Source organism: Netta rufina (assembly GCF_964035555.1).
Source record: "Netta rufina genome assembly, chromosome: 2".
In the NCBI taxonomy this organism is placed as follows: domain Eukaryota; kingdom Metazoa; phylum Chordata; class Aves; order Anseriformes; family Anatidae; genus Netta; species Netta rufina.
Window position 1 is genome coordinate 53,614,056 of NC_140124.1, and position 15,315 is coordinate 53,629,370.

Below are 15,315 nucleotides of genomic sequence, written 5' to 3' on the forward strand. Positions count from 1 at the left end.
TGCTATAATTATGGCGTGACTTCTCAAGAAAATTAACACCTGTGGTTTATGCCAGTTGGGCAAAAGAACCTCAAATTCTTTCACAATCTGAATTATTTCTTTGTTTTACCTGTAGACACAGGCTGGCTGCAGAAAATCTCCCCCGCACCCCCAAATAAGTAGGTCCCCTACAACTGATGATTTTTATTGTCTTTTTACTCTTAAAATTTTAAGGGAAGAAATGAAATATTCTGTACAGCGTTAGAAGATAAAACTTTAACACAGTTTTGCTCTCAGTTTTGCTTAATAAAAGTAGTTCATTTTCTCTGGAATTTTGATTTCATAACTCCAGTTCTAACTTTTTTTTTTTTTTTTTTTTTTTTCTGAATTAAAGTTCAGCATTTTAAATTCTTAGTTTTGAAGTGACTTCTCATTTGCATTGACTATACTATCTGGAATTAAGAAATCAAAACCAAAATACAGTATTTATTTCTGCTGAAAAAAAAAAAAAAAAAAAGTGCTTTGGGAGACCCATCCCACAGGATGTATACATTTTTTTTAATGGATTTTTTTTTTTAACATAGCAGTTTTTGTCTTGATTTGGAATTTAGAACTTACCCTTTAGAATTTCAAATTTAGTTTATGTGAGAATGAAAAATCATTCTTCACACAGCCTGCTTGTTTAGTTACATACATTCAACAAATGAAAAAGCCTAAACATTTTGCTAACTGGCAAATGTAGTGAGACCGAGTAGAGGAAATAATGAGTTACATATATACAATGTAAGTTTGATTATGTCCTAGAAATTTTGATGGCATAGTTGGTAATAAAGTAACTAAAGCATTGTTGGCTTTTGTCCTCTAGTAGGGGTTGGTAAATGCCTCAGGCTGCAGATCTGTCATGTGATTTTAGCAGTTCTAGGATTATGGGGGTGTGAGGAGCTTGTTTGTGTGACTTCAAAGCATATCCCAATTGCTTTCCTAAATTTTCTGCAAAACTTGCTCACTAACATATTAACCGTGCTAGAAATTTGTCTATGTTGAAACAGCTAAAAGTCACAGGCTGCTTTTAGCTTAGTACATTCATCTTTAATTAAGAGCCTGCTATAGTCTCTTGGTGTCCTTAAGTCAACTGATTTTGAGCTTTTTTTCTCTGCAATTAAAGTTCTTTGATATTGCATTGGGCAAGCATGAGATGTGGGAGAATTCAGGAGCACACAGAATGGAGGAACAATACAACCACAGTGGTTTGCATGAGTCAAAGGAACTTACATGCAAAACTATAAATTGGGAAAAAGCAAGGTTAAAACTGGAGGGGGCAGAAGTTTTATCCCTTGAGCTACCATGTGCATTCACATAAAAACATTTAGTTTTCATGGGTATGTTGCTGTCAGTGTGTTAGGCACTTGGTTTGGTTCCCTAGAAAGAGCTGAATGAGTTAACGAGGGTGCAGTGTTTGGTTCAGGGTGCATCTCTTTGCTCCATCTCTCTTTCTGGGAAAGTGAAAGACAGAATCATAGGATCATTTAGGTTGGAAACAACCTTTAAAATCAAGTCCAGCCACTATCTAACACTACCAAATCCACCACTAACCTACGTCCCTAAGCACTACATCACACAAAGGTGATGACTTGGCATCAAGCAGGGATTTATTTGAAGATGGCAAAGTTTGGAGCAGGCATGGCCTCTCCTGGCCTCTTTAGCTATCAATCTTGAGAGGGATTTGGCAGAAAGAAAGAGTAACACTGGCAAACTTGCTGCTATACTCTGAGGTGACTGAAAGAGAAATTGCGACCTTTCAAAGGTTAAGGTTGCAGCCTTCATAGTTAATCAGAACCTGTTGTTTGTGGCTTTTCTGCTGTTCACATCAAGAAGCCTGCTGACATCTTTGCAAAAGATATGCGAATATGCAAACAATTTCCAATACCATTGTTGCTTACAGCTAATACTGGCTCCTACTTCAAGAGCAACATTACATGCAGGTACGAGCGCTTGCAGTTTGGGGCCTACAATTTAACGTATATACTTTGTTCACCAAAAGCCACGTCTGTTTTACTTCAAAATCCCATTTTTCTCATCTTCCTCCTATATTTTATGCATTTTTTTCCCACATTTTTGAGCCAATTAGTGGTGCTGCTCTGGATCTGCATATTCATCATCACCTGTTCATCAGCAAACTATGGGAGTCCATAAAAGCTAAATGTCTTAGAGTAGGGCCAAATATTTCAGTTTAAAAATACCAGGATAAAGATATTAAACACAGTTTTTCTTTTTCCTTCGGTATATAAAAGCAATTGTTTGGGGGATTTTTTTTCCTCATATGCTTAGGAGAACTGCTGTTTTTGATCATATGCTTAGGAGGAAAGGTGGTTTTGGTCTTATGTTTAGGAGTAAGGAAAGAGACTTGCAAGAAAGTTTATTGGATTCTTTAAGGGAGGAGCTTGTACAGACTGTCCCCAGTTTTGCAGAGCAGTTCTCTGCATGCATCTTTTTTTCTAAAGGTAACCTGCAGAGTGAACTTTAGCTGTGAGTAATAAAGACCTGACAGAGATTAAGTTTTAGTCACCTGCCAGCTCCTGGAATGCCAAAAACACCAGAAAGCTGGGGCAAAGGCGCTGGAGAACAGTTCAAAAGCTCTGTCACTGGGCAAATGAAAACATTACAGCAGCTGAAGACCATTTCCTGGTATTTCACTGCTGTTCTTTTAGCAAGGAGAGGAAGGGTCTGGAAAATATTAAATTGGCCCCACAGAGCATATTAAAAAAATGTGGAATTTTGCAGACATTAGCCGGCTGTATGTTTTTGTTGGAAATCTAGCACAGTTATGTAATGTGTTTGGGCTCTTTAAACTTTTCTTTCATTTCAAGGTACCATCACAGCCTAATATTTTCATCATCATAACAAAGTTTTAAGTGGTGTTCTTAATTTTAACAAATAACTAAGCTGATTTAGAAAAGAAAAACCTAAACAATTGTCATTCAGTTCAGGATTTATGCAGACATTTGTCTTTCTCTTTCTGATGTGTGTCTCTCACCCTAAAGTGGCTTTTGATAAAAGAAAATGCTCTTAGTTTATTTACTTTCAGGGTGAGGCTTTCTTTGGGGTGGGAGTGCTATGGAGTGCAAAGCAGTAATAAGGACATAACTGTATGGGGGACAGTTAAAATGGTTTAGCATAGCCCCCTTTTCTTACTAATGTTTCCAGGCACGTATACTGGAACTATAAAACACATGTATTTACATTTTATTTCCCAGACATAGTGAGGTTGTTAAGTCTGCCACATCTGTCTCTCTTTTCTCGACCTCCCACATTTTTGGCTTGGGGTGAAAGAGCAGGGGTGGCAGGGCAGGAGAAGGTGGGTTTGTTTGTGTGTGTGTGTGTGTTTTCAGCTGAATAGCAGAGCAGCATAATTGACATCTTTTGCAGCCCCCTTGGGGGAAAATTCTTTTGGTTAAGTTTTATCTTTGAGGTATAAAAGGAGAGGTTAGTGGAGACAGGGAATAGAAATCAGAGAATGGCTAGGGAATGTTTCTTTTCAACATATGAAGTTTGTTCAGTTCTTTCACCAAAACAAACCACAGGCATTAGTTTATTTGCGTATGCTGGTCTCAAGTTGTGGCCCAGGATCATGGAGATACAGTTCTTTGTTCTTGATGGAAATTACTTTCACACAGCTTTTTCTAAACAAAGCTCAGAACAGTTTTTAAAAAGTATCTCAATTGTAATGTTATTTATTAGAGGAATAGAGAAATTAAAGACATTTTGACAATTTAAAGAGGCTATGATTGTCTTGAGAAACATTCCAATTTCTGGCTCAAATATATAGCTCACATGTATGTTTCTAAAGATGAGAACCAGGCTTATTTTATTCCATCTCCTTCACATTCACAGTGTATTCATAGCTGGAACCTGAGTGGGATAGCCAGGGTATCAGCCCCACCATGGCAGAGCTCTGTACTGCTAATGACACAAAATGTTGCTGGTACTAAAGTCAACCAGTTTAACATATAATTGCATTTGTTGAGATATATACATAGGCCCTGATGGGACGCATCTATGAATGCTGAGGAAGCTAGCTCATGCCATTGCGAGGCCATTCTTGATAAGTTTTAAACTACCATGGTGACTGGGAGAGCTGCCTGAAGAAAACATATGTCACCCCTATCTTCAAAAACAAGCAAGAAGGAGGACCCAAGGAATTAGAGGCAGCACCCTCACCTTGATCCCTGTGAAGGTGATGGAGCACCTAATCCTGGAAACCATTTCCAAGGAACATGAATGACAAGGAAATCATCAGGACTAGCCAGCATGACAGCCATGCTTGACCAAATTAATAAGCTTCTACAATGAAATGACTGATCTGATAGATGAGAGGAGAGTAGTGACTATTATCTACCTGGATTTTAGTAAGGCTTTTGACACTGCCTCCCATAAGATCCTCACAAATGACCTGTTGTAGTATGGGTGGGACTAGAAGACAGGAGGATTGAAAACTGGCTGCATAGATGGGCCCACAGTGTGGTGATCAGTGGCACAGAGTCTATTTGGAGGCCAGTATCTAGTAGTGTACCCTGGGGCCAATACTAGGTCCAGTTGTGTTTAACGTCTTCATTAATGATATCGATGATGAGGCAAAGTGTACCCCCAACAAGTTTGGAGATGACACAATACTGGGAGGTGTGGCTGAGACACCAGAGGGTCATGCTGCCATCCAGAGGGATCTTGATAGGATGGAGAAATAGTGAACCTCATGTTCCACGACAGGAACTTCCTGAAGTTCAACAAGGGGAAGCACAAAATCCTGTACGTAGAGAGGAGGCACTAATACATGATCGGGGCCCCTTGTACCTGGGGATCCCTGGTAGACAAGAAGTTGAATATGAGCCAGCAATGTACACTTCCAGCAAAGAAGGCTAAAGGTATCCTGGGCTGCATGAGGCAAAGTATCACCATCAGGTTGACAGAGGTATTTTTCCCTTCTACACAGTCCTGGTGAGGCCACACTTGGAGTACTGTGTCAAGTTCTGCACTCTGCAGTACAAGAGAGATGTGGACATACTGGAGAGAGTCCAGCAAAGGGCTCTGATGATGATGAGAAGACTGAAGCATTTCACACAAGATGAAAGACTGAGAGAACTGGTACTATTTAGCCTCAAGAAGAGAATGCTTAAGGGGGGGACTTGTCAATATATACAAATAACTGATGTCAGTGTGCAAAGAAGACAGAGCCAGGCTCATTTCAGTAGAAACTGATGAAAGGAGAAGAGACAATGGGCACAAACTGGAATACAGGAGGTATGCTCTGAGCATCAGGAAACTTTTTTTTTTTTTTTTTTTTTTTTTCTGTGAAAATGAGCACTGGCACAAGTTGTCTGAAGAAGTTGTGGCATCTTCCTCCTTGGAGCTATTCAAAAGGTGACTGGAAATGACCTTAGGCAAGTGGCTACAGGTGGCCCTGGTTGAGCAAGGTGGAGGGGTTGGACCAGATGACTTCCAGAGGTCCCCTCCAACCTCAGCCACACTGTGGTTCTGTGAAAAGTGAGTATTAAAAGATTATTGCACTGAGTCTGGAAATATTAAACGTGACAAACCTGATTTTCCCTCAACTGCATGCTTATATTCCTTCCCAGGAAAAAATAAAAAAATAATAAAAAATAATGAAAAAGAAACATTCTGGAAAATTATTAGCACTGGTGCTGCTCACACACAGCTATCAGATTTGGAGCTTGTGTGTCACATCACTGAATTTTCAGTACCTGAAGTACTGTGTTCAGCTCTGAGGTCCTCAATATAAGAAGGACATGGACCTATTAGAGTGAGTCCAGAGGAGGGCCATGAGGATGATCAGAGGGCTGGAGCACCTCTCCTACAAAGACATGCTGAGGGAGTTGGGGTTATTCAACATGGGGAAAAGAAGGCTCCAGGTAGACCTTGTAAGTGGCCTTCTGGCACTTAAAGTGGTCTACAGAAAAGCTGGAGAGGAACTCTTTATCAGAGAAAACAACTAATTGTTTTAAACTAAAGATGGTTAGATTTAGATTAGATATTCCAAAGAAATTCTTCACTCAGGGTGTGCTGAGACACCAGAACAGTGCCAGAGCAGCTGTGGATGCCCCATCCCTGGAAGTGTTTAAGGCCAGTCTGGACGGGGTTTTGAGCAACCTGGCCTTGTGGGAGGTGTCCCTGCCCATGGCAGGGGGGTTGGAATTAGATGATTCCTTCCAACCCAAACCATTCTTTGATTCTATGATCTCTGTCATGCCACTGGTGTCAGAGGGTCTAGGTACTGCTCAGCATATCTAAGGTACCATTTTGCCTTCTAGAGAAGAGACTATTTAGCTTCTTCAGTCTTTAGAACTGGATACTACCTACAATACTGTTTCCTGACAAGCAGTACTGTTTGTGTAGATTTTGAAAAATGTGAAGAGTTATAGAAGAGCTCATTTCTTCTAATTTTTGCTTGGCTTTTAGACTGTGCCATTTAAGGCACTATGCATTACATGCAATATATTAGTGCTCTCACAAAATATTGTTGATTGAGCTCTGTTCAAAGCTGTCATTGATTGATCTCTCGTACTTAATACTTATTTTTTATCAGCCCTAGCAAAATGAAATGGTTCCCATTTTTCTTCTGAAAACATATATATATATTTTATGTCCAGATAATCTGAAAAACAAGATACAGTCCCTTAACGCATACTGCTAAGGCTAATGGGAATCTTTTGGCAGCCATACACTGGAACAACAAAACCATTCAGTACAGAGGGAAGCTAAACATTTGAAGAGCAGAAGGCTGAGAACTGTACAACCCTGACAATGTGTGCAGGAGCTGCTCATGTTTCCAGTGCAACAATGCTAAAAATTCCCTGGGCTCTTCAAGGAATTTTGAATAACTGCTTTGTAATCCATTTTTCTCTGTTGATGTTCCAACATAGAAGCAGGGTCATGAAATTAATGCCATTTTTACATTGCTCAGTAAAAATAATGTCGCTATAAGGAGAATGCTCATATTACCTAACTAATTCCTCTAGCGCTGAATAACTGGCTATAATTTCATTAATGACTCCAGACTGGTGCGTTTCCCAGAGAGCTGATGGCAGACTTGATGTTAGCTTTGCCTCAGGCTGTGGTCATTATGAAGTGACCTATGTCTCAGCTGGAGTTACTTGGTTAATTTGAATCCACTACATGTCTGTGCATTCTTATTGTTATTTCTTTCTCCACACTCCTCTCCAACTTCTCTCTAGTTTTGCTTGTGACAAGACTGAAGCCTATCTTTTCTAACTGCTAACAATTATGGAAGAAGGTGTGGGACTGAACATTTAAGGAAAATTTTTCTTTCTTTCACATTTAGTCAAAAAATGATGGGTCATTAATACTCGCCTACCACTCCTTTAAATAAAACCATATTTACTATATTATTTAAAACCACACCCTTTTCTTGCACTGGTTCTGGTTTGTGATAATGAGCTCATTGAACTCCAATTAATGGAAATTGAGAATGTTCACACGTCAAGGACAGGGTCACCATCTTGTGGAACAAATTTCCTTCTAATCATGAAGAAAGAAATAACCACAGAATATTTTTGTACATGGGTGTCAGAGTTAAGGACTAATCCAGAAGGGAGCTTGTTATTTGAGTTCCACAGTGATGTTTGGTATCCCTGTTAAATAAAGTGTAATAAAACTCTGTGCCAGATTAGCTGACAAGCTGTACAGCTGCAGTTGAAGAACCTTTGTGCAAAAGGAGATGGTGGCACTAGTCAAGACAGCCATAAGCTTAATGTTATCTACCAGAAAGCATGACCTTGTCCCCTTCTAATGCTTGGACAAACTAGATACTTGATTCCACTTTGATTTTGAGCAAAAATGTACTGTTTTTTGTTTATTTGTTTATTTTAAATCAAAACAAGCAGAAGAGACATGCGAAGCACTGGCTTGACTAGCTAAGCTTTGCAAGACGTCAGTAATTAAAAATAGGGTTGAAGCACTAAAGCAATGGAAGTGACAATTCCATTAAGGTAAAGCAGTGAAAATTCTTTCAGAAGAGGTTAGCATTTCCAGATGTATAACATTTACTTTCTCCTGAGGGATTTCAGACCTACAAATAGTTATTACTATACTGTCAAACTAACAATACTGAATTAAGTTCTTCCAACCTTTTATTTGTGGATCAGTCAATGAACACAGGATGAACTTCCCTTGGAGCGGGTAAGCCAGTACAACTGCTAGTTTGATGAGGTTGCTTTTGACTAGGTTGTAAAAGTCACCTACACATACACTTTCCCATATAATGACCAGCCAGTTTGGGATGTTTCAAATACAGCTCATCATTCACAATGACTTCTCAATGAAAAACATATATGAGAACATCAGACCTTCAAGTTATCTAAGAATAGCTCTTCCTGTGCAGTGACCTTTTCTCCCCTAATCTATTCCTTGCCCTCCAGAACTTACCCATTTCTGCATTCAGGCTCTTTGAACACAGAGTTTAAGCAATTGGAGGCAGGGGGGAGGATGGACAACAGAACAACACGAGAAGATTTATACAGTGAAAATGAGCTGACACCCTAGAAATGACCCCGTGTAGACTAGAAAGCATATACTTGATTTCCTTCATTTCCTTCATGCAGAAGAGCAACACATTTTATGAAGTAAAATGACTTAAGTCTCTCTCTATCAGTAGAGTGCTTTGCATAACGGGGGCCAAGTACTCAGAACAACCAAGATGAAGAAACAAATAAAAATAGAGTTAAAAATAATTTATTTTCCTTTTTATCTGTATAAAATAGTTTTGACTAACATGCCAGATGTTATCGCCACATAAATGTTTAAAATGACTTCTTATCTCTTTTACTCCTTGAGAAAAAAGCAAAACTGATCGACCCAGTTCCTCCAAATCTATTTTAAGATTCTGCGGCTGAAATTCAAATGTATGGAAATAGATATTGAACTCTCACTGCTGTTTTGTTGCAGACATCTTTTTACAGCATGAGAATCAGGCAAATGTGGTTTGAACTTCTCAGGACCCCTGAGAAGCAAGGAAGCACTGACTTATACTTGGTCTTTTTTTTTTTTTTTTTTTTTTTTTTTTTCCAGAGGGGTAAACTTAGAAACCCATAGAGAACACAGATGAAAGTTTTGCCCACAATCCATAATTACAGTAGCAAGAGTTATCCAGAGTTACACCCTTAGGTCCTGGTGGGAGCTACAGATTCTCAGCATTGTTGACAATGCAGCAGTCTCTTCTGTAGCTGGAGATCTGAGAATTAAAATGTGCAAAATTACAGCACGCTTCTGCAAACTTATATTACACAGAATATCAAATGTCTATGGCAAAGATGGAAGAGAGCACCTATCTCTAAGCTTACAGTGCTGCGTTTCCATCCCATGGTTATCGTTGGTTATCCTTTCTGCCCTGTTAGCAGTACGCACCCTTTTGCAGTCAGGAAAAATAAGTTTTTTAGTTAAAAACTAAAAGGAAATAATTAATTAATTAGCTGGCAGGCAGATTACACAAAGAAGAGGGACGTTGTTGTAGGTTCTCCCCTTCTGCAATTCTGTTTTCTAAGTCGTTCTTGGTGTCGACTTTAAATACCTATTTTTCACTCTCAAGTTACTTCGGCACTATCAGCTTTGCCTTGGTGACAGATTGCTGGAAAGTTCGCTTTTCTCCTTCACAAAGACGGCGCACCCTCTTAAACAGTCTGTTTCGTGAGTTATTAGTTTCTTTGTTATTGTATCCATACCACTCAGTGATCCAAAAAAACCCTCCCACCAGGCAAGGGAAGTCTGTTTCCCCAGCTGGAGACGCAGCTCCAGCCAGCACCGGCTCTGATTTGCTCCCCTGGCCTCGGAGGGGGCACGGTGTGGTCAGCCTAGAGCCCGGCAACAAAAGGGGAAGCAGGCAGGGAAGGACCTCCGCGAGCAGCTCCGAGGGGAAAAAGCGGGCTCAGCCAACCCGGCTCAGCACACCCAGCTGCCGGCCGAGCAGGTGCCGGGGGGGGGGATGGCTCCCGGCGGAGGGCGAGGAGCCCGAAGTTAGCGCAGGGCAGGGGCCCGGCGGCCGAGGAGCGGCGGCGGGGGCGCCCCATGGGCGGCCGGGCGAGCCTGCCGTGCCGAGGGAGCGCGCTGCCCCGCCGCCCACCGCCCCCACAAGAGGCCGAGACGATGGTGAAGGTACGCGGGGTTTGCTTCCTGGCCGCTGCGAGGAGAGGGGGCATCGGGACGGGTTTTGCAGTCCCCCCCCCCCCCCCCCCGCCCCGCGCCGTGCTCGAGGGGCCGGGGGAAGGCGGCTGCCACCGCCGCGGGGCTCCGGGGCTGGCCCCTGGGAGCCGGCCCGAGGCTGCTCCGCACCTCCCGGCGCTGGTGGTGGGTAACTTGGGTGGTAGCAGTCACCTGGGTGAGCGCACGCAGCATCTTGGTGGCCCTTGTGGTTTGGGAGCGGGTACTGAGCGTGCAGAGCTTGGTCCGGCAGTGCTGCTCTGTCGCGATACCGGCCGCTTGGTGACACCGGAGGAAGCGCTCGCGTTCACGCTGATGTAAATGTTCACTATCGTCCTGGAATGTGCACTTAAATGGCGTTTTGGGGCAGTTATGGAAAAGATAAGTCCAAAATTGAGGATGGGTTGATGATCCTGAAGAACGTGTACCAGCTTTTCATGGGTACGAAAAGTTCAATCAACTTTAAATAATTTTGGTTTAAAACCCATTTGATCTGAAGTCACAGGCTACTTTTGATTTTATAACTCGGCAAAACCAGAGAAGCTGCCAAAATAGTAGCCTCTCAGGCACAACTGCAAATTGAAAGTACCAGAAATCTCTGTAGAGCACTATCCGAGAGTCTCAGTACCGCACAACTCATTCCAGAGGCGCATTCAGGCATCTCTATTTCTGGTTTATTAAGCAAACCTCCGGACCTTTGAAGTTTGACGCATTTCCTTCTGAGTTACCTCTAAAAAAAATCAATTCAGCAACAGATTTAACTTAATTTTAAGCATATGTTCCAATGTTTTTGCTAACTGGGCTCTGCATACTATAGTAGTCTCCCTCTCACATGCTTAAGTATCTTCTCTCATTTCAATTCCCTTTTGAAAACATACCATGTTGAAATGCTTTAGGATTAGTTTTTCAGAAATTCATGAATAATATACCACACACATGGTAAAGTGTGAATACATGCATTAAATAATTTACTGGTTTCAGTTCCCCTTTGACTATTTCTTGTACGCTCTGTGAAACTATCTCCATCATTCTTTCGTCTGACGTTTCAAACCAAGGATCGTCAAATAACAATTTTATTATAAAAAGCTGCTAAGGAAATATTGGTGTTTTCCTGCCAGAATTGCTTTCCTCTGAGGTGTAAGATGGCTAGAATTCAGTTCCAGTCAAGTGACTTTTTAAAGGGCTGTATTCTTTGCCTTCAATTAGAATTAGAAGAAGGAACTTTATTCCATTTGAAAGCATATCCAATGATCTCTAGTGATCTCTTGATAAAGAACCATTACACTGTGATCTTACCAACCTAATATTAAACCTAAAAATCATAATATTGTCATGTGGAGAAAAATCAGTGACTTTTTTTTTTTTTTTTAGGATTTTCATGCAATATTCTTTGCTAGAAGGAACATTACTAATTTGTCACTCAGCTAGGACCAGGATTCCAGGATTGTCTGCTCTCGTGACATCCCACCTGAAGTACTGTGCTCAACTCTGAGGCCTGTAGCATAAGAAGGACATAGAACCGTTAGAGCAGGTCCAGAGGTTGGCCATGAGGATGACTGAAGGGCTAGAGAACCTCACCTATGAAGACAGGCTGAGAAAGTTGAGGTTATTTAGCCTAGAGAAGAGAAGGTTCCAGGGAGAGCATGCAGTGGCCTCCCAGTTCTTAAAAGGGACCTACAGCAAAGATGGGAAGGGACTGTTTATCAGGGAGTGCAGTGACAAGAGGTAATGGTTTCAAACTAATAGAGGGTAGATTTAGATTAGATATCAGGATGTTTTACTTTCCTTAGCACCAGACAATAGGGATACCCATTTTTAGGAGGTTATGGGTGTTGGTAGGTAGGTAGGCTGGGAGGAGGAGAGAGACATTAGATTTAAATAAAATACTGAGTTGAATTAAATAGATGGTGTGCATTCTTTTCTCATATATCAGCATAAATCAAGTGTTTCCCCTCTGAAAACAATTACATTTCATCATTCGAAAATTAGTATGAATTATAGGGGAAGCTGAGCCAATAATTCTCAAAAGATTGATTATAAAATGAATTCAAATGATGGAGTAGCCTACAAAGCTGGCATAGGCTCCAATTTATGTTCCTATTATGGAACAGAAAACATATGGGAAGGATGTATTAACATCACTGGCTCTATTTTACATCTGGAACATGAAAAAGGAGTCAACAAACAACAGCTTAAAATATGATGTTTCCATGTTACTGAATTTCTCTTGATGTCTTCCAACACAAAGATATTTAATTATACAACAGGCTATCTGATTTCCTACTGATGGGTGGTTGAAATAATTGTGATATTAGGCTTACTGCCTCAGAATATGCCAAGAAGTCTTAATGCAATTTGAGGGGAAAATAACATAAATTTGACTTCATGACTTTGTTTTCGAAAGTGCTTGTTTGTTTGCTTTGTATTTTTGAAGGAGGTATAGATTTTTCTAGTATGATTATACAGGACAAGCATTTTTTTCCTCTTGAAATCAAATTAAGCTAACCTAAAATTGGCACTAATACCACAGGTTTGAGATGATATCTTTTGGTTAGGTCTTCTTTTTGGGAGGTTAGTCAGCTTCTTGTGAGGGGCTGCTGTGACAGTAACTATGGAATTCCCAGTTCTTTCTGGACTGGAGTTAGGACTGAATGTCAGCATTCACCCCAACTCAGTTTCTTTAGGCAATACTTCCTGAGCAAATCCCAGTGTTACCTGAAAATGCATTATCTTAATCTCTGCTTTTGAACCGCATCTTTGAATTTATTTTTTCTTGTGTATAATCCTGGGGACATTGGTGAGGTTAGACTTCAGAGCAGCAACTTTTGGCATGCTTTTGGGATGTTGAGTGTGATAGATAGATACTTGTTTGCATAGTTTCTGATCATTTCAACTAAAGGACTGGTGTTTTTACAGCTTATAACATTTTACAGTACAGAACGCCTGTGTTTTACATTGCTGTTTTCTCTCTCTCTCTCTTTCTCTTTTTTTTTTTTTTTTTTTTTTTTATAAAGTGCATCAGTCTTGCTATCTAGTATTAACAAACAACAGTGAAAACTGAAGTGCAAAGTGAAGTAAGGTGACTTGTTCAGAGTTACTCAGCAAGCAACATAAAAGACTTAAGGTTTCCTGATTCTCAGCCTAGTGCTTCTCCACTGAAGCATATTACTTTTTAAGTAATGAATTTCCATTCATTGTGGTTTAACCCTCCTAAGCAGCTACACATCACACAGCTGCTTTCTTGCTCTCCCCAGATGGGACTGGGGAGACAATTAGACAGGTAAAAGGGAACTTGTGGGTTAAGATGAAGACAGCTTACTAGATAAAGCCAAAGTTGTACATGCAAGCAAAGCAAAAGAAGGAGTTCATTTGTTGGTTTCCACCAGCAGGCAGATATTCAGCCATTTCCAACTGGAACATGGTTTCTTGGGAAGGCAAACACCATCACTCAAAGAGTTTCCCCTCTCCTTCTTCTTTACCTCAGCTTTTATTGCTGAGCATGATGTTGTATGGTATGGAATTTCCCTTTGGTCGGTTTGGGTCAGTTGTCCCCTCCTAGCTTCTTGTGCAATCTTGTGCCAGCCTCGTTGCTGGCATGGTAGCATGAGAAGCAGAAAAGTCCTTGACTCTGTGCAAGCACTGCTCAGCAACAAATAAAACATCTGCATATTATCAGTACCATTTTATTAAAAAAAAAAAAAAAGTCCAGAACACAACATCATTATAAGCCTTTAAGAAGAAATTTAACTCTGTCACCATCAAAATCAAGGCACTTGTGCAAAGTAAGGAAATCCATTCAGACCATCTGTTTTCCATATTATCCTATCTGTACAGTAGGCTTCCATATTTTATCTTAATATCTCTGTCTGGGTGAAATTATGCAAATATGAGGATGCTACACTACTTAGTGTAGTCACCAGTATTACACAGATTAACAGTCCATCTTCTCCCAGCAGTTTTCTGGCTTCTGCTATTAAATACTTATTTGTACAGATCTGAAGAATAGCATGAAGACTAGTTCTTCCCAGGAAGAAATATTTTAAATAGTTTTGGATTGAACACTGAGCAAATAACAGCATGGACCCAAAGTGCTCACAAGCTCACATGTCTTTAGCATCATTTTCTTATGTTCTTATGCAACAGAAAAGTCAAGAATAAAACAAGAATCCTTAAGAATATATTTTTTGTCAATGTTAGATCTTCTGTGCAGGTTGCATGCCACTTAGGTTAATTCATATAATGGTGTCTCTGTTGCAAACATTTTTAAGTACATGAGAATCTTGGAGAAGATGAGAACTTCCCTGATTCAGACTATGTAACAGTAGGGACTGAAATTAGCTTCAAGTTTTTTCAACACAATGGCTGGTTCTTTCAATGCAAGTTGTCTATCATCATATATATATATATATATATATATATATATATATATATATATATTTATGACCCAGAAAGGGGAAAACAAAATGGATTTCAAAAACATTGAGCAATTTTAATTGCTGTATCAGTGAGTTTACCAGGTGGTCTCAGACAGGTGAAGTTATGCTGAACTGTAATGTCTGTTACTGGAAGCAATTACATCTTCACTTCAGTATCGTGCCTTCTGTTTGACAGCTGTGAGATGTCATCTGGAAAATGAGCTAGATAGTTTTCAGTCACTTCAATCCAGTTTTATAGTGATTTTCAGCAGGAGGGCAATAAAGGTTTTTTAGGGGAAAAAAAAGGCATCTTTAAAACTTAACAAAATAGTTGCTTAGAGGAACTGATAAATAAAGAAGAACTTAAACCACTTTTTCCTTCTAGAAGGCTATTATGTGAATAGTAGAAAAGATAAAGTTTCCCAAATTGCTCAGTTATGCCCTCAACTGATGTACCATAAGATGAACAATTCTCCCATGAAGCTTACAGTAGAAAACATTTATCTATTTATTTATCTTAGAGCTTGTAGGTTAGCTTGAGCATGGCTGCAGCTTTATAGTTTCAGAATTGTTACTTCCCACAGACTATGTATGCTAAATTTTATCCTTCTAAAAGAGAACTCATTGTCAGTACTGCGGGCTATTTTAATAAACAGGTTTCCTAGGTCTTGGACAGCCTTTGAATATCCATAATTCT

General features: G+C 40.1%; 1 protein-coding gene across 2 annotated transcripts in view; it reads left to right on the forward strand.

Annotated features, from left to right (window-relative positions):
- Positions 1–9,862: 9,862 nt before the first annotated feature.
- Positions 9,863–15,315, forward strand: part of TNS3 (tensin 3) — a 248,233-nt gene continuing 242,780 nt past the window's right edge. For both annotated transcript variants that reach the window (XM_084281745.1, XM_084281746.1), the window contains exon 1: positions 9,863–10,158. In XM_084281745.1, the coding sequence (XP_084137871.1) occupies positions 10,072–10,158 (87 nt within the window). In that variant the 5' untranslated portion in view covers positions 9,863–10,071. The remainder of the gene's footprint in view (positions 10,159–15,315) is intronic.